This window comes from Pelmatolapia mariae, linkage group LG15, assembly GCF_036321145.2.
Source record: "Pelmatolapia mariae isolate MD_Pm_ZW linkage group LG15, Pm_UMD_F_2, whole genome shotgun sequence".
Taxonomy (NCBI): Eukaryota; Metazoa; Chordata; class Actinopteri; order Cichliformes; family Cichlidae; genus Pelmatolapia; species Pelmatolapia mariae.
This window is the reverse complement of record NC_086240.1, coordinates 22,176,200-22,201,472: the sequence shown is the minus strand read 5'-3', so window position 1 is coordinate 22,201,472 and position 25,273 is coordinate 22,176,200. Positions and strand designations below refer to the sequence as shown.

The 25,273-nt window shown below is 42.0% G+C and overlaps 1 protein-coding gene and 1 non-coding gene across 17 annotated transcripts in view; both read right to left on the bottom strand.

Annotated features, from left to right (window-relative positions):
- Positions 1-435: 435 nt before the first annotated feature.
- trnal-cag (transfer RNA leucine (anticodon CAG)) lies at positions 436-518 on the bottom strand. Its single transcript has one exon. It is a non-coding gene; the product is annotated as a tRNA-Leu (tRNA).
- Positions 519-2,260: 1,742 nt separating this feature from the next.
- The window catches only part of afdna (afadin, adherens junction formation factor a), a 118,222-nt gene continuing 95,209 nt past the window's right edge, over positions 2,261-25,273 (bottom strand). For 5 of the 16 annotated variants that reach the window (XM_063494944.1, XM_063494946.1, XM_063494948.1 and 2 more), the window contains 14 exons: positions 24,998-25,116; positions 23,496-23,696; positions 22,924-23,015; positions 22,529-22,729; positions 21,854-21,992; positions 20,870-21,269; positions 20,005-20,249; positions 19,704-19,918; positions 18,899-19,078; positions 16,790-16,825; positions 14,372-14,506; positions 9,723-10,266; positions 4,588-4,672; positions 2,261-4,187 (listed from right to left, as the gene is read on the bottom strand). In XM_063494944.1, the coding sequence (XP_063351014.1) occupies positions 4,031-4,187; positions 4,588-4,672; positions 9,723-10,266; positions 14,372-14,506; positions 16,790-16,825; positions 18,899-19,078; positions 19,704-19,918; positions 20,005-20,249; positions 20,870-21,269; positions 21,854-21,992; positions 22,529-22,729; positions 22,924-23,015; positions 23,496-23,696; positions 24,998-25,116 (2,749 nt within the window). In that variant the 3' untranslated portion in view covers positions 2,261-4,030. Of the gene's footprint in view, positions 4,188-4,587; positions 4,676-9,722; positions 10,267-14,371; positions 14,507-16,789; positions 16,829-18,898; positions 19,079-19,703; positions 19,919-20,004; positions 20,250-20,869; positions 21,270-21,853; positions 21,993-22,528; positions 22,730-22,923; positions 23,016-23,495; positions 23,697-24,997; positions 25,117-25,273 lie in introns of all 16 variants that reach the window. The other 11 variants (XM_063494952.1, XM_065471985.1, XM_065471983.1 and 8 more) reach the window with 7 other exon arrangements.

Here is a 25,273-nt window from a genome sequence, read left to right as displayed (position 1 = left end):
ACTTGTGTGTTTAAGGAACTGAGTTTTTTTTGTTTGTTTTTTTAATGACCTGCACACATGTTCCACTTGATGGTGCTGTCAAGCCAAGATTTCTTATTTATAAGATCCTCAATGAGGCAGTGCTGCTAGGAACCAGCTTTCTTTTTCTGTCCAAAAAGAGTCAAAGAAATAAATGCATTCTGAGCTGTCAAATAAATGCAGCTGAAAGAGATGTACATTTAACTTTAAATAGTATATTTTACATAAAAGTGGCATTATACCACAAAGTACAGTACACCCCCGTTATTATTTTCATGAGTATCTGTAAGCCCACAACCGCAGCCAATAATAAATGTAGTTTGGAGTAATCACGTTGTGAAAACTCATGATAAGAACAGTGATGAAAACATTTTGTGGCGATGATGGGAAGGAAGGAAGAAAGAAAAGAAAAGGTACTGTCAGAAGTGGGATTCGAACCCACGCCTCCAGGGGAGACTGCGACCTGAACGCAGCGCCTTAGACCGCTCGGCCATCCTGACATCTACAGACCCAAGAGAAAAGACTTAGTCATAAAGCCTTTGTATACCGACATCAGTCATCGTTTTACTGATGATACTCTGTCTGTAATCTGTTTCATATTTCTAAATAAATCTCCAGAGAGGACACTGGCGCGGGTTAACGTTACAGAAATAAACCGTCGCCATGTTTGTTTTATGTTACAAATGCGGTTAAAAAGTTACATGTTTTCATTATATATTTCAAAATTACCACAAACTTAAAGATAATTATATTAAACGTATTTACTCCTGTCGCTCATAATCTGTACACAGAGACGTGTTTTTCCGGTCTTTAAGTCTGACGTCATTAGCCGCTTCCGGGTCAGAACTCCGCCTCAAGTTCAAAAGTCACAGGATCGCTGCGGCATCACTGCGAGTTACTGTCTAAATTATTATTTCGTCTTTAATTAAATGATCAGTATGGCTGCTCTACCAGGTGTAAAAATTAAGTTTAAAATCCAGGTATCCATGAAAACGGATTTTTTTTTTAATTTAACTGAGTTAGAAGTTAGCAGGGAGTTAGCTCGCTAGTTTCCGTCTAAAGATGATAGGAAACAGGAAGTGTAACGTTGCTGACCGTTACTGATTAGTTTTGCTTTTGGTGGTGATATGATGGTATTATTATTCTTATCACCAGAGTTCCCGAATGTAATGATGGTGGGTTTCGATTTATATTTGTTCATGTATTGGAAAATAAAGAACGCTGATTCAGCTGCTAAGAGTTCTTATAGATTGTGTACCAATCCTTACACTGATATTCAAAAGCAAAACGCATAAACAGCAAAGACATTTTAAAAACGTGTTGATTCCAATGACTGTAGAAACAGCCAATGACTGTAGAATTCCCGGGCGAGTTCTGAAGAGCTCTCCCAGAGTTACCCTATCATCTCCGAAGTTGAATTTCAATTTTTATGCTATATTTGGTTACACGTTAAAATAAGCAGACCGATTTACATATTATCAGTTTTTTTAACGTGCGCCAGTAGGTGTACGTGCATTATTAGCAAAATAGTTTAAAACCGAAAAAGAATCTCTTTAAAATTTCAGGATTCTACAGCGAGTTCCGAAGAGTGACGATCTGCCACAGTATTAACCTTGTTTACCTTCACACATTTTAAAATAAAATACGCCGAATTTAATATCGACAGATCATACTTTAAAGTATATCGTTAGATGTACTGGAAACTATTAGCAAATTATGTTATAAGTGAAGAAATCTTAAAAACACCATTGTTTTCATGCGAGTTCAGAAGCCCTTTAATTTTTAACCATAGTATATTGCACCGACTTTATCTGGTGGGATATTTTACGAATACAGTTACCTTTTGTATCATTAATGTTAACTTAAAATAGTAAAAAATAATAATAATAACAATTGTTTATCAAACAAAACTTCCAAAATCAGAGCATACAAGTGAAAATCCTGCACTTGTCCCAGAAAATACACCAGAAATGCCCCAGCACCGTTTCACCGCCAGTTCATATTCCATTTGAATGTAGTACCACTGGCTTTTTACAAGTATAAATAGCTTGTCTTTAATCCTTTTTATCTATACAAAGTGCTGATGTACCCATAAAGTGACCGTATAAATATACAAATAGGCTGTGAAGGCTACATAACACCCTAACTAGTTAAGTAAGTCTTAATTGAATTGTTTCAGATTGTTTCTAACCATATATTGATTTTAAACGCAGTGACAAAAGACCACGCTTCCAGTCTGCACTGTTGAAAAATCTGTATTTATTAATGATTTACAAAAGGCTAAACATGAAACCATTTAAATGATTCAGTTCATTTTGAAACCTAAAAAGGAGAAGTTGGTGTTGTTGCTGTGTTTGTTTGTTTGTATGTGTGGGGAGCATCTTGTAGTGTTTTTACAGGTCAGTTATTATAACAGCGTCTTTATCTCATCATGTCTTATCAGAGGCTCCTGTTGAGAAAAAAATATACGTCTACACACAGGATGGAATCAATCAAACAAACTGCAGGAGAGGGAGAGAGAGATACATCTGAAACCTCACAAGTTTGGGGGAGGGGGTTTGAAGTGCGCTTCATTTCTACATCAGCAGTGGAGGTGAGTGATTTTTTGAGACTGCACTTGTGTGTTGTGTTGCATTGTGTATATTTGTACAATTGGGTCATGTTGTGAAACACCTGGCTCCCTCCGACTACAGCTGGTGTAAAAACAGAACACTTCTCTGTCTCTAAAGCAGAAAAAACCCACAGATTATTAATATTATTGTTATTCTTATCACCACAGAGTTCCCGAATGTAATCTCAGAACAGTTTGCAGATACATATTTAATAATAAAAACAAGTCGTTGTGCAAGTTTTTCCACAAGGTTTGAAATAAATATCTGTAAAGCAAACAAGCACTTAAAGAGTAGCTGCATTTTTTTTTCCTTTTTGTTATATTATTGTCAATATTAATATTACTGTGAAAACCAACATTAATCACATTGTGGGTGAACAAAACAAGTTCCTTTTTCTGACTTGAATTTAGGGCGAAAAATTCTTCTCACACGACTATTCTGGTTAAAAGGAAATAAAAGTAGAAGTCAGGAGGGGGAGAAACACTTAAAAATGTGACTCTGGTGGCAGCGAAGAGGAGGGGTGGGGGGCTGTTAAATCACATTAGTTTTGCAGATTTTTTTTTTTTTTTTTTTTTAAGTTTCCTGGCAGATTTCTACAGTAGTAAAAGAGTGAGTGGACCCGAGTATTTACAGTAATGTTGTGCACTTAAAAGATCCTTCCTGAAGAAGCTTTTCAGAGTTTTTCTAAAATAAAATCACAGAAGGAAATAAAAAAGAAAAAAAGATGATGTCCCACACTTTCTCGCTATAGAATGAAATAACAGTGTTTCCACTCGCTGAGAATTTAATTAAAAAACAAAATAAAAAAATAAAATAAAAAGGTGTGGAGCTCAACCTCGGGCGTTCCTGCTGGCAAGGAGGGAATAAAAGATTGAAAAACAACATGATACAGAAAATAGAGCATAAAATAAAACTGTAAAACTGTTCAAATGTCATTTAGCTATAAAAAAAAAAAAAAAATTTAAATGAGAATATACCTCTCTACCCCCCCCCTCCAAAAACAAAATTTTTTACAAACAAAAATATATCCCCTCTCTGTCATGTGATTCTTGGACTCTCTTTAGATATAATTAAAACTTTTTTACAGTGCTTTATCATTATATATCTTTAACAGGTTTTAACACAAAGGGGAAGAAGATTTTTAACCCATAAAAATCTCTTCTGCTGTTATCGCTACGTCAAAAAAAAAAAAAAGAAAAAGAAAAAAAAAAAGAGTGGTCCAGTTATTCGATGATTTAAGTCAAAACAAAAAGAGAGAGAGAGGGGAAAACAAACGGGCGGCGACGGTCAGTGTCAGGGGGAGCAAGCGCCGGCTCTCTCTCGATGTTTTTGTCCCCCAGGAGCACCTTATCACGGTGGCATCGGCGTTAAGGTGGCGCTGGGAGGTGAAAGGCTCAGGTCTACTGCTTGGTGTTGAGCTCGTTCTCCAGCTCCATGAGTTTGCGAGAAGCCTTGACCTTGTTGGAAACCTCCTTCCCCTGAGAGAAGAGGCGCTGGCGCTCCTTGAAGGTCAGACTCTCCGGAGCATCGCTGGGGATCGAGTTCTCCTGCTCTTGACTGCAAAATTAAGATTAAAACCAGAAACTTACTAGAAGAAATAATGCAGGTTTATTATATTTGAGCACCAACTTGACTTTTCCCTCCAAAACAAAGATGATAATTTACAAAATAAACATCCTTTTTTATTTAACAACTCAAAAATAGTAACCGAGACCATAAACTCACCAGGAGAGCGCTTAGTGAGACATTAAGTCAAGTGAGAAGTAGGTGTCTTTTCTTTTTAGAGCGAGAGGAGTTGTCCCCTGCTGGCCATTAGGAATAATTCATTTTAAAGGCACTTAAAACTAAATTATCTGTAGTTTAAGGCAAAATGGATGTAGACTGCTACAACAGAGGCAACCACCCATGACTAGAAGTGGCAAAGAAAGAAAAAAAAAAAAACTAAAACAGAGCTCACCTCCTTGTCCATTTGTCTCTCGGGTCCTTGTAGACTTCTCCTGTTCCTACAACTCCTGATGAGTTTCCAGTGTACGAGTTAAATCCTGCTAGATGTCCATGAGCCACACAGCAGAAAGACAAGAGCAGCAAGACACGAGTTAGCATCGCTTATGTGCAGCTTGTGATTAACCAAAAATCATCTGCGACAGAAGCTGCTGGGAGATGGTTCGGAAGATTTCTGATATCAATCATCAGTGACGACAACTACACAAAGTGACTGCACTTGGAAATGCTTTAAGTCAAACTGAATCGACAGCAGACCAGAGAACCCGGTGACCATTACCCAGCAGCTTCTCCAGTCATTATCACTTCATTTCCCACAGACCAGCCTAAGCAGAAAGGAGGAAAGAAAAGAGAGCAAGTTGTGGAGAAGCATTAGACAAAAACCTCAGATCTCAGTAAACTAGAGCAGCGAGCAGAGAGAGAAACAGAGCACTAAAGTAAAAAGCAGTTAAGGGGCCATTCCCAAGCAATTCCAATGGTCTGTGGAAGTGTCAGGTGGGCTCTGAGGTTGAGGTCACCGCTAAACATGTCTGAACCAATTCTCTTAATGAAGAAGGGCTCCCAAAGAAGCCAGATGAACAAACATGAAGAGGGTGACCGCGACCTTTAACCCCAAGTGAGACGTTAGTCAGTTGTTTTACGCATTCCTGTGTCTTTCCAAACTGTAGCAACATCAACAGCTTAACGAAGGTAGAAGCTTCGTAAAACCATCGCAGGATCCTATAAGCCAGGAGTCTGCAGACTTGTTTCCAGCACACAAAAAATACAAGTTCCTTCCTGCTGGCTATAGAAGTGTTAATGGCTTACTTTCAATAAAGACCAAAACCGACAGTGCTGATATTAAAGCTTCAGAAGTATTTGAACTTTCTCTTTTATTTGCTTGTTTACTTCCCTTTGGTTGTTAAAAATGACCATTGCTCACTTCAGCTCCAAAACACAAAGATCCCGGGCACAGTTTGATCACTGACACCCAATTACATCTTCTCTGGCCAACACGGCTGCATTGCAGCCGGACAGGAAGAAAAACAGACTTCTAATTCTGACTAAGGTTCTTTTTTTAAACACATCGGCCCAGATGTGTTGGAGCTTGCTGGCCACTTTCAGACTGGATGCTGGTGCAGATTCCTGCTTCCTTCCTGAAGCTGTTTGCAGATCTACTGCCTCCAACTGGTGACCACCCTAGGGTTTGGTTTGTTTCTTTTTATAGATTTAGTCAAGTTTGCTACCACATAGAGGGCAAAAATGAAAATTTTAACCATTTATCTATTAATTTTACCAAATCATAATTAACCAGAACTAATGACCAAAAGAGATACATCCACCACTAGCTACCTTCATTCGAGTAACTATTTGCTGTTTCAAGAAATACCTGCAAAGTGCTCTCTGGTTGGAACCCAGTGGTCCAAATACATGTTAATCCACCACTGAAAATAGTCCCCAACAGATGAACCATTTACAGCTTTTCCTGTAACACGTGCTGAAATAACTAAAGAACCCAGATACTTACAAAAGTATCTCGTATGACAGTGCCTGGCTGTTTTGTTTTCCCTTTTATAAATTGAGTCTAAATTAGGAATTGTCTCAAACCAATTGCCTGTTCAAAATAGCCGACATGGTTTTGGTTTTTTCTTCTTTTTTTTTTTAAAGACGTTTACAAGAATACAGAATCATTTAAAACTGTTCTTTTCTGTTTTTAGCTGATAAAATGTTTCATTTCACAACCAGCAAGCAGGAACTTGGAGAAATGTGGGATAATAAAACCTGGCAGACTCTCTTCGTGGCTCAGTATTTGGCACGTCATGCTAAGAGGAAACACTGGATCCACATGGTAAAGAGGATTTCTTCTCTTGTGTTCTGTGTACTGGTGAGGATAGTGGTTGAATCTCACTCAGGAAAAACCCACGAGTTAGACATTAAACATCCAGTCCCAACTCTACTTGGCTGCCTTTTCAAAGAGCACAACTGCAGTCTAGATGGATGTAAGGTTTCGTGTTTCAGGATGCAAATCAAAGGTTGGTACAGTTCAGACGCAGACACAGTGACGGGGTGTGAACCCCGATAGATTCATCCAGCTGGCAGCTCCCAGGCTTTTTACTTTGGGTTTTATGGAGCCAAAAGCAAGAGGGGGTGGGGGATCTGAAGTATAGTCTGGGACAGGATCAAACCGGGTCCCACTTCAGCCCACATAAATACAAACTGGCAGAGAACAAAGCAACCACAGAGAAACAAGCCTCGTTCAAGGCCAGAAACATTCCTCTGTGCAGCCAAAAGAGATGAAAATTATACTTCTGGCACTACAATAGAAAATTCTTCACATTCACATAAAAAAAGTCATCCACTGGCCTGTGATTGATTCTCAAAGGTTATGAATGTTTTTCTTTTAATCTGGCTCAGTTATCTTGGAGGCCAAAGGATGCGCGTTTAAATTGCTGTTTTGTTTCCCTGCTCTAGTACACATCTTTCTGTTTGAGCATCGCTCTCTGCGGATAACTGAACTCGTCCTTCCTCTGCAGCTTTCTCCAGTTCGTGCACCTTTGAGGCAAACTGGCATCTGTATTGTTTTTCCTGTGGTTTCAATCTTGATTACACAAAAATACCTCTAACCCAAGAAGAGGCCACACTTTATTAAAGTCAGACTCAGACGTCTGGGAGCTGCCAGCTGATCAAATAACACACATCAAATACAGTTTCATATTGGCAGGGAAGCTGGAGACTCAGGTGCTGTTTGGTCACCTGAACCTGCCGCAAAGCCCTGTGGGAGTTGTAATAAAGTTTTAGTAAATAAAGCTGCAGCATTAGACAGCACTGAAGCTACAGCAGAGACACAGACTGACAGGCGAGATGACAGAAATTAAACAAAAGCTGATACGAGGAGGGAAAATTAGGCACTTCTGGGACAGCAAATTAAGAGAGAGTCCAAAACAGAGACACGCAAAGTGGGGAAGAGCAGCAAAGAATAAATAAGGAAATAAATACAGACTGCAGCCTGGTGGAAGCTCTGCACAGGCAGTAAAAAGCAATAGAAATCAAGCCGGTTACTGGGGTGAGCTGTTGGCAGCCAAAGTGCACTGTTTGCTGTGTGTTTATGCACAATGTGTTTGACTGTGAGGTGAAACGTGCAGATTTTACTCCCAAAGGAGGGGGGAGGGGGTGTTGGGGTGAGGTAGGTTGGTGGGGGTGGGGGGTGTTAGTGGGATGATTTTGTTTAATTTAAGTGAGATTGCAGCACAGAATTCCCATGAGGTCCTGGATGTGTTTTGATCTTTAATAAGCAGCAGCAGTGGTGATGGAGGTGGTTTCGTGTTAAAGGTGCAGGCGGCCTTCTCCTGGACCTCAGGTGCTGCTGAAACTCAGACTGTGCTGCAGTCAAAGCTCTGTTTGTCTATGGATGTTCAAACTGCTCAAATTTACAGCATCACAAAGTCCCGATGGGGGCTCGTTATGTCTACTCATCACAGAGTCATCTGACTTTTCTTCAGGCCAACACAATGCCTAGTTTAGGTACTTACTAGATTTTTGGGTACCTTACTTTATGAAAAAGGAAAAATACTAACAGAAGATGCTAAAAACTGATGACTCTGTGATACCAATACTACAGAAATTTTTTTTTATTATTTTGGGGTCTTTTTTGTTCTTTTAAACTAAAAGAGGATGGAAAACCTCATGGGTTCCTGTTCATCAGGAGCAGAGAAGCTCTCCCTAAATCTTACCTTGCTTTGTTTTTTCTCTTCTACTCTAAACTGGATCATCATTTATAAAACAATCATCTTTTATTAAGTAAATCTAATAACTGACCATAAAGTCATTAGGGAATTGCTTAGCGAGGTCATCTTCTCAGGCTTGCTTACTTGCCGCCTGCTGGTCATTAGAAAGAATGCGTGGTTAAGGCTCAGCAGGTTTCACATTTCCAGCCCTGCGTTTATCTTTCATACGAGCTCTATCAAAGGGATACGGAATAAATAAAATTCTGGGTGAAATTTTTGTGGGAACACAAAACTTCCAAACAGCAGCCAGCTGGCTGCAGCTCGATCTCTTTCAAACAATGAAGAAGAGATGCCTATCTTGAAATAATATTTGACATGGATGAATCCACATTTGGACTGCGTTAAAGACTATTTTAACCTCTCGATTAAAAAAGCGGCAGCCTGATCACGACCTCTAGAATTTATGACGCTCCGTGGAATAACTGCCAGGAGATGTCAGTGTGGTCTGAGTAGACTGAGCTATAGAGAAGGAAAATGAGCCATTTAAACAGACACAGACAAAGAGGAGCTCCTTCACTCAACACACTGCTGCTGTGTGCAGTTTTTGCATGTTTATGAAATGATTCTGCTCAGTCGAGTGATTGATGGGTGTGAGAAGCCAATGGTGTGTCTCCTTCCCTTTAAAGCCAACACCGCTAAGCAGAGCCACGGGGCAGGACAGGGGGGGCGGGGGTGGGGAGGACGGGCAGGCAGGCAGGCAGACTGACGGCTGGCCTTTACCCCCGCCCCCCCAACCCAAATTCCCAAGCAGCAACCAACCAGACACAAAGGAGGCGGCGAGCGACAACACCAACAGTACTATGATTGGCTCTGATGGGTCTCAATCTGCAGCAAAAAGTGGTGGCGTGATTATCGATTGCTTTTTTCTGCTCACTAGTGCTGATCGAAGGGGGAGGGGAGGGTGATTGGAGGAAGATGAGGACGGAGGGCAGGGGGAAAAAAAATTACTGGGGGACAAGAGGTGTTCAAATAACCCTACAATGAAAAATATGAAACAAACAGAACCTGATTTGCTTGAGGAGGAAGAGAGAGAGGGGGGGGGGGGGCAAATTTCCACATATAAAAACGAACACAGTGATGAATCGACGACAAAAAAAAGGAAAAAACAAATAAATTTGGACAAACATGTAAAAGAGGAAAAAAGTAGACGGTGGAAGTGAAAAGGCACGACACCTCTCTACTGAAAAACAAGATAAACCAAGAAGAAAGTAGCACTAAACCATAAAGGAGTGGGTAGAAAATGAAGATGAGTGAGTGAGAGGGAGGGACGGGCGCTTTAGAGGGCGCTGTGGCGAGCCTGACTCCTCTCTCCTCTCTCCTGTTCTACCTTTATAGCCTCCTGGGGGCATGGAGCTCGGTTTGGCAGGAAGGGGGGGGGCTGTACTGTTGGAGTTGTTGACTGGCGGATGGAACGAGCCAGACAGGAAGATGCCGTCAGAAAGAGGGCGGGGCTTGCGCGCAGTGGGCGGCGGCTGAGGCTTGCTGTGATTAGGCGAGGCGGTGGCCGGGAGGTCGCCGTACGACTTCCGGGTCGCCGACAGCTTCACCTGACCTGATTGGCCGCCGCCGCCACTCCCTGCTTTGGTGGCGTCCTCCTCGTCTTCGTCATCGCCCGTGTAGGTGACAAACTTGGCGGTGTAGAGCGTGTCGGGGGAGGTGACCTGGGTTTTGAGGTAGGAGGTGTTTCTCTGTGGTGGGGGTGGGGGGGTGTTAGTAGGGTTTTGGGGGGCGGGGGGTTGGTAATCCCGTGGAAGCGGGGGCCGATACAGACCGGCCGGCTCGTCAGGCGTCAGCAGCTTTCTCTCCGCCTCCTCGTGCTGCCGGCGCCGCTCGGCCTCCAGGCGAGTGTAGTACTCCTCCTCCTGTCTCCTCTAGGGGAGGGACAACCTGTTAGTAAGCTCCGCTCTCAATGGCTCACACCTGACACTAATCAACTACGTGGGAAACTACTCAACAAGCTGCCCTACTCTGCTTCTGCACAAACATCGCTCCACCAGTCTGATGAGACTCCCACCCAAACTCCAACTGAACCTGAACTACACCCGCATGTAAGAACTGCAAAGTGCGCCAAAACTAAACCGTACCAGCAGATCAGGTCAGGGGCATCGTTTCATAAGGCGTTCCACCTGCATCTTAACGAATGACTCAGAAATACTGACGACATGTTTGAGGTGTAACAATTCTGAATCCGAGAACAAAAATGAAGCATCCATGATTTAAGATCATCCACGGGACGAGAGAACTGGAAAATCAATAGAAAAAAAGAAGTGGCTCAAAAGTGGAAGTATGAGCTAAACTGATATTAAGAAGTGGGGGCAGAGCTCAGTTGGATAAAGGTACTGCCTCACACTTCAGTGCGTCCTCTGGGATTTAAAAAGTTTTATATAATTTATAAATCAGAATAAGCAGCTCTCCAAGTTATTTACATGTAAACTTTCTAGGCTGCAAATGGGAGGTGTAATTATTAATCAAGTACAATTTCCCTTCAAGCATAAACAGGATAATGTGAGGTATGTAAAAAAAAAAAAAAATGCTTGCAAGCTGTGTAAACAGTCCAGACGCGGCCGCTCTGGAAAGAAGCATCTGATTACTGCTTACATGAATGATTCATGTGTTTATTATTCATTTAAAATCTATTTAACTTGATTGAAATAACTTGTAAAGTTAATGAAATGATACATAATTTCAGTTATTCAAATGTGAGAAAGCGTTTCCTCAGAGGCAATTGCAAACCTACACATTTGAGAAGCTGGGTAACTCAAATTTAAAAAAAAAAAAAAAAGTATTAATTAACTAATAAGCTACTTTTTCAGTACTGATGTCAACAATCCATCCAAAAGGGAACGATTAACTTCATCTTTAAAATGTTATGATTAATATGCTCTCAGTTTTAGGAACATAACCACATCTGCTTTCTCTTCCTACAGCTATTTCACAAAGCCAGCTTTTCTTTTATTTTTTCAAAAAAAATCATCTTATTAGGTTTCAGAAAGATAAATAAATTAAAAAAATAAAATAAAATCAGGGACCAACTTCATGCCCCTGAGCTGGTCTCAATTCTGCTGGTTTCCTGTGTCTGTGAATGTACACTGATACAGCTTGGCGGTCCTGAACGTCATGCCTGATGTATATGTTGCTCCACATCACTGCGAAAATCTAATATTGTGTTTTTTTAATGCTGTCCATCAACCAAACCTGGGAAATCTTCTCCGGCTGGTCTATGAAATCCGCTAACTTGACACAACGCTAAAAGAATACAGCTTACCGCCGTCTCCTCTTCCCTCATCACTCTGTTTGTGTATGTGTGCTGGGTGTCCATGTGTGCTCGGTTTTCTGTGTGGCCCGGGTTTGTATTTTATGGTTTGTGGGTAGGTTTTTAAGTTTCCAGCCCACCCTGTCTCCAGTGGCTGAGCTCCAATATCTACACTAGGGGGTGGGAGGCCTGTGATGAAGCTTCACTGGTGAATGTGTTTAGATTTTGAGGTTTGGAGCACGACCAGCCGCTCCGGGGTCACTCAATCTCGATGCTTCTTGTATCAGATTATCTTCACATTTTTTGGTCCGTTTCATGTGTTGAAGGCCTGCTGGGAGGAGGCGGAGGGGAGGGCTGAGTGTAGTTGTGATTGTGCATGTCTTTAGAGAGACCATGCGCTGCTGTGCGTGTATCCGAGCCGCTATGGCCGGGTTCAGCCAGCCCAGTGGGAATCTGAAGAAACTGGGAGGGATTAGTGGATGTGTGGGGTTTGAATGAGTGAGTGGCTGGGTTTCTGAATATGTACAGTATGGATGGCTGAGGGCGGGTATGAGGCAGGTGGGCCGACAGACCTCTGCGGTGCGTGTGTGTGTGTGCATGATGTGGGTATAAAGCATGTGGTTTTTGGGAAAAGTTGGAGGAGGGTGGGCGGCATTCCCCTAAACATAGTTTCCAAAGCAATGCTGGATGAAATGACAACAAAAAATAAAAATAAAAACCTCACAAAAAATAAATAAATCAAAACTGCTTCCCCAAAATAACTGAAACTTCCTGACGCACACTGACGATAACAACAACATGATGGGAGTCCCATGCTTCAGGTGGGTGGAGGCACGTAACATGACACAGCAACGCATCACATAGGGTGGGGGGGTGCACAGGATGAGGACATGCAACTGGACAACTTCATAATAAACATCAGAACAATCATAACAGCCTGAAAACAGTTTATTTATCTTAGAAACACCTAAATATTCTCCTAATTAACATTTAATCAAATCCCTGAGATTTCTGGGATGCTTAAAGTTGAAATTGAACGGTAAAAATCTGAATAAATATGCATGATATTTTTAAACAACCAGTGGTCTTATGGGTGGTTTGCAGCTCACAGGACAAATGGACCACGCTAATGGTATCACAGTGAAATCAGCAGGCACGACACAAAGATAAAAAACAATGAACATGTTTGATTAAACACGCATGACACATGTGGATGGGTGAATGCTGCACCAAACCACTGGTCATTTAAAAATACAGCACATGTATTACATTTCATCTCTCATATTAACCTAAGTTACTAAGTGACATTGAAGGCTAAGCCAACAAAGGCATGAAAATAAAAGCTTTGGAAAGTTTTCAGACTCGTTCATCTGCTGCACATTTTACTGTTACAGGGAAGATTTAGTTTAAAAAGAAGCAAAGGTGCTTTTTTGGCAATTAATCCCACATTAAGTGTCCCATCTTGTCATTCATTCATTGCTTTTTTTTTTTTTTTTTTCTTGTACGTTCACGTAGTACTAGTACTCTGAGACTGTGCTCACCTCACACTCTCGCTAACCCTGACCGCCATTGAGAGGAAGCCCTTGTCCGCCGCTTGAATCCACGATCTCATTCTTTCAATCACTACCCGGAGCTCGTGGCGGCAGGTGAGGGTTGCAAAATGACAGCTGCATTTCTCGCTCTGCTCTCTATTTCCCACAACAGCTTAAGTAACTAAAAATCTCTTGCTTACAGAGGAAAACAGTTCGCTAAAGGCCCACCAAACTGACGCTAGATACAAAGGATTAATATATAAATAACTATAGTGTAACTTTATAGTAGGACTGATAAATCCTATTATCTGCAACTTTAATTGCATTTATTAGACAGTTAAGCGTACACCAGATAAAAGGGTCTGAATTCTTCCAAAGCAGCTTCACATTCAGGGGTTAGACCGATATGATGGGTTGGTATAGTTTAAAATCTCTCTGAAATCAAGGTGTGAATGTACAAAGAATATAAAATGTAGTTTATTTTTTACCAAAGTGCAGGCTAAATATGCAAACAAACTGAACTGTAAACACAGTGTCCACATTTTAGCTTAGATCAACAACCTAGAGGAAAACGACATGCAACACTTTCAAATTAAAAGCCTTTTTCAGTAGGACTAAAAATGTTGTCCTTTGCATCATCTGTGCTGTAAACACTGTTATCTGGTAACAGGGGAAACAGTTTGCCAGTATGTCTAAAAGTTTAGCACCTTTAAGTATAAACCAACAATCTGAATTAAAATTACATTAAATCTTATCAAATGCCAATATTTTGGTTCTTAACGGGAATTTTTGATGTTTAATGAGGATTTTTAAGGACCTTCTTTCTCCTATCATGCTAATAGCTCCTTGTTAGCATAACATACTTTGGTTTTATTGTGTAATAGCAGCTGGCTGTTGCACCCTAACAGGGAAAAAAATATTTTTTAAGACAAGAGAAAGCTGCATAATTTTGTAGATTTGGATATAATTTAATTACTGTTCAAATATCGGTCCAACCCCTGTGTGTGTGTGTGTGTGTGTGTGTGTGTGTGTGTGTGTGTGTGTGTGTGTGTGTGTGTGTGTGTGTGTGTGTGTGTAAACCTAATCTGTGCTACACCTGAAGCTCTGACTCAGTAATACTTTAATAAAGGCACAAAGCATTAATTTTAATCAGGTCAGAACTCCAGCGGTTTCAAGGACAGACACACCGACCTTCTCCTCGGCCTCTCGCTTGGCTCTCTCCTCCTCCCTCCACCTCCTCTCCTCCTCCTGCTTCGCCCGCTCCTCTGCCTCCCGCTTACGAATTTCCTCCAGCTGCTGCTTACGCCGCCGCTCCTCGTCCTGCAACTGGTCACACACACCCGCAGGGAAACATGCCGCAAGGCACGCATGCAAATGAGGAAAGAAATTAGTACATGTGTCATTCACAGAAACATAATCTGAGCACATTTTCTTTTGGATTTGTTCAACTGCACTAATATGTTTGTGTACAAATGTGAAGTAGAACTGTATTTGTCTCACAGGACTGCTCCTGGGGGGAGGAGCTGTGTGCACTGCCAACACACAGCACAGGCAGAAAGAAACAGACACGCACGCACGCACGCACACACTGCTAAACATGCACACACCGACATGCAGCGACAACGACAACAGCAGCAGCAGCAACAACAACCGGAAAAGGGCAGAGCGAAAAGCAAAGACAGCCCCTTCCTTTGGCTACTTAAGGTGTACTTGATTTCGTTTACAGATCATTAAATGTCCCACTGAGCAGGAGAGGAATAATAAATCAAGCGTACCTGAAGTAACTGCAAGCTTAATGGGCTGCAGCAGAAATATTCCGAAAACCATCCCGACATAAACCAAGTGCAGCATGGCGACAAACGAAACAAACAAACCCATTCTAGGGCTGGATGGTGGTTAAAGGGTCAGTTCAACCAAACGTTCGCGGTGGTATCTGTCCACAAAGAAGCTCCAATAAGGCTCCCTGTTTTCTCCTTTTCTAATTCTTATGCAGGATATATTGTTTTGCTTGAGTCATTTCAATTTGTTTATTGAGTGAATTTTATATATTTTTAATTTCTTACAATTACTATTTTGGCTACACTTTTCTTTGTCTTTATATTTCCATATATTTACATAAAAAAAAAAAGAATAATTTGACAAAAAAAAAAATGTATTTACACTGTAAAAGTTTTCCAGCAGATTTGAAGGCAATGAGGTCTTCCTTCTTTATTTTTGTTATTTGTTAATATTTGCCACTATTGCATTAGGGTAAATATGGTAACTACATCATTCTCGGTCATGAATGCTATGACCCTGGTTAAATAAAACTAAATCTGTCTATCAATCATTTAACCACAAAGTGATGTTCTGAAGCTGTAGTGTCTAAAAATGTCTGGAACCTGCAATATTGATAATTGCCAGTAGGGGGCGAGGCCTTTCCTGCAAAAACAATTGTATAGAAGTCTACAAGAAATTGACCCTACTTTTGTTTCAATCTTTTACCCAATTAAACACTTTCCTGATGAGTTTGTGGTCTCAATCATTAGTCTTAACGCTTGATGAGTACAAAATGTGCTTATTTTGTAAACTAGGATCTAGTTTTAGAGTAAAAACTCATGTTGTTAGCTTATTAGTTCTAACTCCATGTCCAAATATGAGTTGGACATGGAGTGTTTTTAAGCAAAAATTATGATCTAAAGCACAGGTGTTGAACTCCAGGCCTCAAGGGCCAGTGTCCTGCAGGTTTTAGATGTGTCCTTGATTCATCACAGCTGATTTAAATGGCTAAATTACCTCCTCAACATGTCTTGAAGTTCTCCAGAGGCCTGGTAATGAACTAATCATGTGATTCAGGTGTGTTGACCCAGGGTGCTATCTAAAACCTGCAGGACCCCGGCCCTCGAGGCCTGGAGTTTGACTCTCCTAAAGGCTTCAAAATTGTACTTTACAAACTAATGGATCTGAGTCTCTGGGTGGCCAAGTCCATCTCTTACGTACATTTAATCAAGTAATGCAAGAATTAGCTAATCTAATAACTTGGTTGAACAGACCCAATACAGAGAAGACAAAGAGGCTCAGCAGGTCACACACAAATGGATGGATGGGTAGACAGACAGATGGATTCATGACCACCACGACAACATGATGTGGCCCTTCGCAGGCAGCGCAGGGGGCTCGCAGGACTGTCATGCATTGGTCTCGACCCGGATGCCCCCCATGATGCATTCAGCCATGCAGGCGCCACCTCAATATGTACTCAAAACATCACTGCTGAAAAGAATCACACCAACCGCAGCTCTGCTAATCTGAAAGCATGGACAGGTTTGGTTTGCAGTTATCAAACACCAATATTTAAGCAGCAGCTTCGTTCACCGTCCCCCAGCAGGTGTTTTGAGTTGACAAAGAGATGGACAGCTTCCCCAGCCAAACAACATCAAGCATCCCAGGACCAACTGCTCTTTAGCTAATCATGGCCCAGTCCCGTCTACCACCACGACCCCCGATGAAACGACAACAGCAAGCCCAGATGGGTAGGGAGAGACACGGGCAGGTGGGAAGCCCAGACAGGAAACAGGAAGTGATGTAAGGGCAGGGAGAAGATACTCGTCATTAACAGGATGAACATACCAAGTCTAGAACAGAGATAGCTGGGACAGCAGTCTGCTGCTGAAGAGGAAGAAGAAGAAGAGAATAGAGAGTGAGAGAGGGAGGGGAGATAGTTGGAGGAGGAAATACCCAAATACTGAAAAGGAAGGTGTGGAGGAAATAAGACTAGATTAGAAAATCGAGGGAGGAACTGAAGAGTAAAACAGAGATAAGAGAAGAGCAGGGGAGGACATAGAATAAAGTGAAAACATTGTTTGGTCTTATTACTCTGTTGATGAGAAGCTTTTAAATCTAAAAACTACAGAGCTACATCTTTAACGTTGAGCTCATCGTCCCATATTTTTCTCTTCGACTTTATCACTGAAGCTTCGGTAAAGTAAAATAGTCCAAGAAGTTTTTACTTCTTAGAGAAAGTTGTAATTTTGTGGTATTATCCATTTACTGCAAGCTGACTAAATGTCCACTTTGAGTCATGAAGACCTAAATAAACTAGACCCTGTTTAAACTTAGCTTAAAAATACATTATGAACAATCTAACACAGGTGTAAATGACCACCGAGGAGCACTATCAAACCTTACTGGTGGTCTGGGACCCATTTCAGAACATACCTGTGGTAGTATACATACTAATGCACACGTGGGGAAAAAAGTCAAACAAACCTCACTCAAAACAACCACAAAGAGGCACAATTATCCTAAAAGAATCAGCAATAACTCCTTACTGCATGATGCATATTAGATGACTGGACAGCATTTAAATGGATTATTTTATGTTAGTAACACTGTCACAATAACCTCTAACCACGTTATCCAATGTTTTACCTTTTGCGTTCTATCCAATTCAGTATCAGCCCTTGGGAACAGTACTCATAGACAGTAAAAAAGATGGACTTTATCTGTGCCCCCATTATAAATTACTTTGACCAACCACTGTGAACAGCTGGAAACGCCTGCACATTTCTATTAGTGTCTGAAATATTTTTCTGGTGTATATGAGCCTAAATTCCCTTCCTAAGCAGCCAAAAGTCCCCGATTTTAAAACCAAGTGTAAACCAGTCTTCAAGATGAACAAAGTAGTTCAACAAAGAAAAAGGAAACAGCAAACCAAAAACATTAACTCATAAAAAAATAAAATAATTCACACAGTCAACCAAACTCTGAGATTCATCCACAGCTACTAAAGACACCCACGTTCCACATCCTAAAATATCCAGTCAAAGTCTGGCAAAAGTCAGCTACAAAACAGTTACCTTCACTACAGAGCTACTGGGAGGAACACATAGCAGATCTACACACTACCCGGATGAATGCACAACTGATGTGTCTGAAAGGAAACCTAGAAAAGCACTTTCCTCCTGAGGTTTCAACACACACTCAGGCTCGTGCTGGATGACTCGGTGAATTCAAACACCCAGCATCATCTTCACCTTAAATATACTGGATATTTGATATCCATTGTAGTGCAAGACCTGTGCTTAAACAATCAAAAGGCTGCAATTATTATACAAATAGACAGCAATTATTTTGACCCAGCTTCTAACTATGCATCTTAATCAATGAGGGACAGAATGAAAGTTATTTTATTTAAAAAATTTCAAAGGGACAAATTGTTTGTGGGCAACACGTCAGTGTCACACGTGTAGGAAAAAGCTGATCAATAGGAACCTGGAGAAAACTGCACATGTGCAGCGTTTGTTCAAATAAAAGTCACATCCACGAGATGTGAAAGCAGCTTTACGACGCTGCTGCCGCCTGCCCTCCCATCCACCCCTCCAGCCAATCAGATTTAAGCAGCTCAGCATGGCAAAGCGATGACAGAAGCATGTTGCAGATGCACATTGCGGGACATTCATAGTGGGAGCCATTTCCCCTTCTAGCATTTGAAAGGCGGTTCTGTTTTCCCCCCATCAGCCCGATTTCCTGCGACTCGCCCTGAACTCTGAGCTGATGGGTAGTAACGCTTGAAAAACAGAAGTCAGAAAGTTTGATTTCTGCCAAAGCAGCCTTTGCACATGATACGATTTCGACTCCCTCCTTTTCTTTTTGTTAAGAAAAAAAAAAGCACCTTCCCTACTTCCTTCAAATGAAGAACTAATTTTTCCTCCTCAGTCATTTCCTTCCATTTCTTACCCTGGCTCTCTTCTCGGCCTCCAGCCTCTGCATGATCATCACGGTGTCCACGTCTTCATCATCCTCCTCGTCCTCCTCGTCGTCGCTCTGCTTGGACTCCTGCAGTCGTTTCTGGAACTGCCACTCCAGCATCAATTTCCTGAGGCGGTCGTTTTCTTCCGCTGTTCGCTCGGGCTTTGCCTGCAAAACAAAATGATGTTTAGAAACCGAAGTCGTCTTACCGGAATAAGCCACAAGGTCATCTAAGTATACCTCGCAGTTTCTGATATCTAACAGTACAGTATTCATCAGTCTTTGGAGCATTTGTCAATCTGAAAGGTGTTACAGTATACTGTAGGATGGGCATCACAAAGATTTCAGATGCACAATCAGAACGGGGCATCGGCCAGTAGCTTTTACAGACATCCAGCTTTATGGATTTGGTTAAACCCTGCTCTATCCACGCATCCATGCAGGAGTGGAAAGAGTGTGAGATATATTACCTCTCTAATAATCATATCTTTTACACTTTTGTGCGATACAACACTTACACCCTGCACCTACCACCTGATATCAATATCTGGTAAACCATTTCTAACAATATCTGACCAAATTACTTTCTTTTCAATGATCTTAACTGGTTTTTACCATTAAATATTTCCTACTTGAGGCAAGAAGATAAAATAACAGTTTGCATAGCACTTTTGGTCATACTCTTCCATAATATCCTCATAACGTCAAGTCGATCACATTAATTCTGCTACTTCCTTCTAAAACATGATCTCTGATTTCAAATCACTCCTCCCACTGTTGTGAACAAAAGTACCTGCAGCTCCTGGATTTCCTTATCCAGCAGATCCACGATGTGAAGCTGCTGCTGTTTTTCGGCCTTCTCTCGGGCATCTCTCTTCCAAGGATCTGGAGACAGACTGTCACTGGACGTCAGCTCCTCCTTGCTGATGGTGATGTACTGCAGGTCTCGCCTCTCGATGGTTCGCGGCTGCTGCTGTGGAAGCAGCTCCCTGATCACTGTGTCCATGCCTGCAGGCATGTTGAATACTAGTTATTCCAGAGACAAGACTGGTTTATTTGTTTAAACAAGAAGTAACTAATAAATTTCTTGTTACCAGCAGGGTTGGAGGCACTAGCAGGAGGAGGTACAGCAGACCGCGGCAGACTGGCCAGCTTCTCTGGTCTGGGTGGAGGAGGCTGAGGCTGTGGGGGGTGGTAAGGCTGGGGTGGAGCCATGGAGGCCACAGGGGGCTGGTGGTGAGGAGGAGGCATGGCTCCTCCGTTGTGAGGCTGGACGGGCATGACAGGGTTGGCCCGGATCTGACCCAACTTCCTCTCCTGCTCCCTCCTCTTCCTCTCCCTGGAAATGCATCAATATCATCGTCATTAATACTCAAAATCAGATGCATAAATGTAGCAGTATGACATCACCTTGTTTTTTTTTTAAATTGAAAAATGGGCATCCTGTACTAATACTCATTTTGCTTTCAGAGAAAGTCCCATTTAAAAGGGGGACTTGGCCAAGGTCTTAAAAGGCAGAATATACATTATTATATATAAACAAACACTAATGCATTCCTCTTTTAAGATCATATTTAGTTTAGATCTTTCTGCAAAGTATTCCACATTCAAGATTCTGTACAACGAGGGCACATTAAGACAAAACCACCTACTGATGCGTTGTTGGTAACTAGACAGAAGGGTGCAGAGGTGAGCTGTAAGTTTACTCCAAATGTAAAGAAGTAGAGCGTATGCTGATGATGTAGCGATCTCTGTATCAGCAAAGACTAAACAACAGGTTGAAGAGTTACATACATTACTTTATTTGCATTTTATTTTTAAAGCATAAATGCTTGTCTATATCTTCCCTCAGAAATAATAAATAGCAAGCCGGATATAGTAAATAGCAAATAACAAAGATGCTTTTTTTGCTCACATTTCTCGTGATACAACACAATAAACAAAACAAGGCAAGCCCACCTCTCTTCCTCAAGCCGAGCCTTCTCCTTCTCATACCAGCGCTGCTGCTCCTCTCTCTTCTTGCGGTCAGCAGCTTGCTGAGCCGTTACTGGGTTGATAGCAGCTGGAGGTGGCGGAAGCGGTAGGTCCGGCTGTGGGTCGTAGGGTTCGGGGTAAGCTGCTGGAGGTGGAGGTGGAGGAGGGGGCAGGTCAGACCGAGATGGCGGCTGTGCCGAATGCGGCGGCACGGCGTGAGGGGCGTTGGGCGTCTTCCATCTGCCCGGGCCGGTCTTCTGGTTTTGGGTCTTGTTCGAAGAAGAGGAGGACGCGGAGAAGTTGAGATGCTCCTGGCTTGATGTTGATGACTCCAGGGAGGAGGACACCTGCGGCTGTGGAGCCCAGTGGTCGGGCCCTACCAGACCTGCAGACACAAAGAAAAACATGGTCACCTGCTTGACCAGGGACACCAACCACACAGTGGTTTCTAAGCCTTTAAACTTGCATTCAATACTCCATGAAAAACCAGTACACCTCTGGCCCTTCTTAGCCTAGAAAGGAATTTTATCACTAATGTTGGCACAATACTTTAATACTAATCAGCTTTCTGAAGAAAGATGGAGGCTTGGTGATGGTAAAACTACAGAGTTTTTTTCCTGGGCATCTGCAGTCCAAAACATCAGATGTTTCCTTTATGTTATTTAAAGTGAAATAACTTACAACTTAGTTATTTTTTTTTTTTTGTTTGTTTTCATCTGATGAATATAAATGACAGCATATCTGATTTGCTATGCTTTTGCAAATTATCTTTGCTCTGGTCCTTGAATTTAATATCATGATTTGTATGTTTTTATGTAATCATGAAGGATAATCAAATTTTAAGGGACATTTGGATGCTGACAGCCTTTAAGCTGCTGTATAATCTGGTAGTGAACACACTAACAGGTGCTGCGGTCCTTTTTCTGTCATCCTCTCTGATCCGATCTGAAGTCAGGTTTTCCTTCTTACCTCCAGGTGGACCTCTCTGGTATTCGAGATCTCTGTGTGGGTAGTCCAGGTCCCGGTGCTGGTAGTGTGGCTGCATTCGCTCATCTGGCCTCATGCCTCCTGGTGGCGGATACAAGTCCTCCTGAGAGTGATTAATCCGCTGCAAAGCGATCAAAACATTAAATATGAGATGAGGAAAAGCATGCGTTATAAAAGGAGAGAAGAGGTGGTGGTTGGAAACACAAATAATCAATATCACCTCAATCAGCTACTTATTACATTCCCAGGTTTATCTTAGAGGTTATTATGTAGGCTCTAGTTTGTCTGTTTTATTATGTTATCTTAAATTGCTTTATATTAGTAATGTTTAAACATGTTTTTCATGCCTGTGAAGCCTTTTAAGCCTTTGCATATGCAGATATAACCACGGTGACTCATAAGAGATGGAACAAACGATGCTCAAAACTGGGAGGACGAAGATGAGAGGAGCTCACAGCCAGAAAAGGATGGAGAAGGAGATGATGATTGGCTTGCCAACACCATCAAGCTGATGGCTTCAAACATTTCTGTGTCACCAAAATGTGATTTGGAAAAACACATTGATGAAAAATAAAACTTTTCTAATCTTTTTGGGTCTCATAGAGCGTTGTAACGCCCAGAAAAACAGTACCTGAAAAGTATCTCAAGCTTCCGTACCTGCATGCTGTTGTTGTGGATGTTATCACCCATGGGGAGGCGATCTCTGTCCTCCATACCCTGCCAGTGTGGTGGGGGCCCCTGCTGCCCTGGTCCCACCACCCGATCCTGGCTCTTGGAGGCTGGGATGGTGAAGTAGTCCCTGGGATATGTCTGAGTTGGGATGGGGTAGGCCTCTGGACGGGGAGGGGAGGGCTCATCCTGAGGAACAAAAAACAAGCGTGTGAAAAAAACAAAATATTTTGAGATGGTTTTCCAGGAATAAACAAGTCTAAGCCATAAACCTGATAAATGATTTCTCATCTCTGCTCAAGATACAGAGTGTCCTCGAGTGTTGTGTCACTCTGCTGTTACATTTCCCATAAGGGTAAGAATTCAGTCTGATGGTTACTTACGTCTGCACACAGGTTCCCGGTGGAGACTGAGGTGATCTTGGTGCCAGGTCCTCCGGGGTACACTGATTTGTTTGCAGGACTCTGGCCCTGATCTGAAGCAGAGGCAGGAGAAACCGTTGCTTTAGTGCAGTAACAAAAAAACAAAAAGTCTCAGCAATACACAATTACTGAGGAACAGAAGAATGAAAATGGTTGCTGAAAATATTTTCTTTTCTTCTGAAAATAAATATTTTTCCAGCAGCAGGAAAACTGGCTGCCACTGTGTTTCTAAATCAGGGTGGAGTAGCTACAGAATAACATGAGGGTGGTTTTATTTTTTTTCCTATTTCCTTTACTGCCCACACCAAACGTTGTTGACCAGAGATGGCTCAATGGATCAATTGTTTTATTAATTTTTTTGTATTATAATTGAACTATGAATGATTTCCAGAAAGATTTTATGCTATATAAGTAGGAATGGTTTCATTATTTTGTGCAGAACTAAAGTTAAAGTTCACCTTATATTTGTGGCAGAACAATAGGAATAATTAAAATGACACTATAATAAATAATTAATAAGCAGCGGGTCTTACTGGCTACGTTGGGGCTGGAGCGGTGGTCTGCTCGGTTCTTCAGGAGCCGGTCTTCTCCGCTCATCTTCTTTGGTTCAGGGTAAGAGTCCCAGCCGGGCTGCGGGCTCTCCGGAGAGCCGTTCTGCACCGAGCTGTTGTACAGCTCGAAGCCTTCACTCTTTGGTCGCATTTTCCCGTTCTTCTCACGGCCTCGGTCTGACGCTGGAGGTGAAAGAAGAAACAGGAGCAGAGGAAAACAGTTTTAAAAAAAAAAGTGAATCTTTGTGTTGCTGCAGTTTGTCAGCCCTTGTTCTAGTCGAGCTTCTGTTTGGGCCCAACTGATTTCACCTTTTGGAGTCGTTTGTTGTCTCAGACCATTTTAAACACACATCAAAGTGCTGATCTCCTGCTGGGGCGTCTGTAATTGTGACTGAAGCTAATTTAAAGGCATTTAAGTGTGTTTTAAACATAGGTTCATATAAAATCCATACAGGACAGCTACCAATTTGTTTCTTCTTCTGGCTTCACGCCATCGTTCTGTGAGAATCTACACTCCTGCTCAGCTTGTCCAGTTTCCTGTAACTAAAGACCGTCCTTCGACGTCTGCTTGTTAAACGTCTCTGTCAGCGGTGCAAGAGTCTGCGGTCGAGGGAATTTGGGAGAAACACGCCTTTATCGTCATCGTGGACCACAGACTGGCCCGGCCAGAACGCTTCCTTAATGAATCTGGGGTCAACGCTCAAGCAGACAAAGACCAGCGCAGAGCCAGACAACCCTGTAAACTCTGCCATGCATGTGTGTCTGCACACACACACAGCTGGCTCTGGCCACAAGCTCTCATTATATCCTCCAGTCTGCTAGCAGGATTTTTACTGTGCTGCAGAGAAGACAAGGACACACTGTCTGGACAAGCCTGCTTCTCTTCCATCATCCACAACATCAAATTACTGGCACACCCTTCAGTGGGACTAACAATAGTTCATTCATTACCACTTTTAAATACTTTAGAGAGCCATGTTTGTGGCTGTTTTTAAATGCCTCTGAGGGTTGTTGATTGAGTTAATGAATTGTAACAGAGGTAGAAAAATGGCTTCATTATTTTTAAAACTCCTAATCATTTTATCGCTGTTCATTTGTGTCTTACTACCAATCCTTAAAAAAAAAGAAAAAAAAACTTTTGTATTCATTCAGAAAAAAATCTTTTCCCCCCCAAAATCGCGAAAATCAAAAATATTACATTTATACCAAAATTAGAGAAAAATCAGCATGCGTGTGGAAAAGGTTGAACCCAAGACAAGTTTTTACATCTATCTGTACAAATAATGGCTGAAATAGTTGAAGACAACTAACCAGAATTCAAAATGAATTCTCAGTTGATTTAATATTTGATTAATAAGCCATCAAAGTTATCAATAAGTCACAAAGATTTCCACAAATCATCAGGGCTTCCAAAATTACATCCAGAACCTTCCACCAGAACTTTTAGTCATGAATAAAATCCTGCTTCTTGTGTGTGCGCTCACCTCTTGCCATCATTGGGCTCGGCTGGTTGAGGAGGGTGGCCAGTCCGTGGTAAATGGCTCCCTGCTTGGCGACTTCCAGAGTGACGACTGAGCCCGTCCTCGTCATCAGCTCTGCCGCCCTGAACAAGAGGGGGGAGGGGGGAGCACACATTAGAGAGGGACACACTGAGTCAAGTTTCTTTGCAGCCCCTCCACAGCCCCACTCTCTGGGACAAACTTAGCCCAGTGTGGAGTCGCGGTTGTGGCTGTCTAAGGGTTTCCTAATTAAAAAATAGG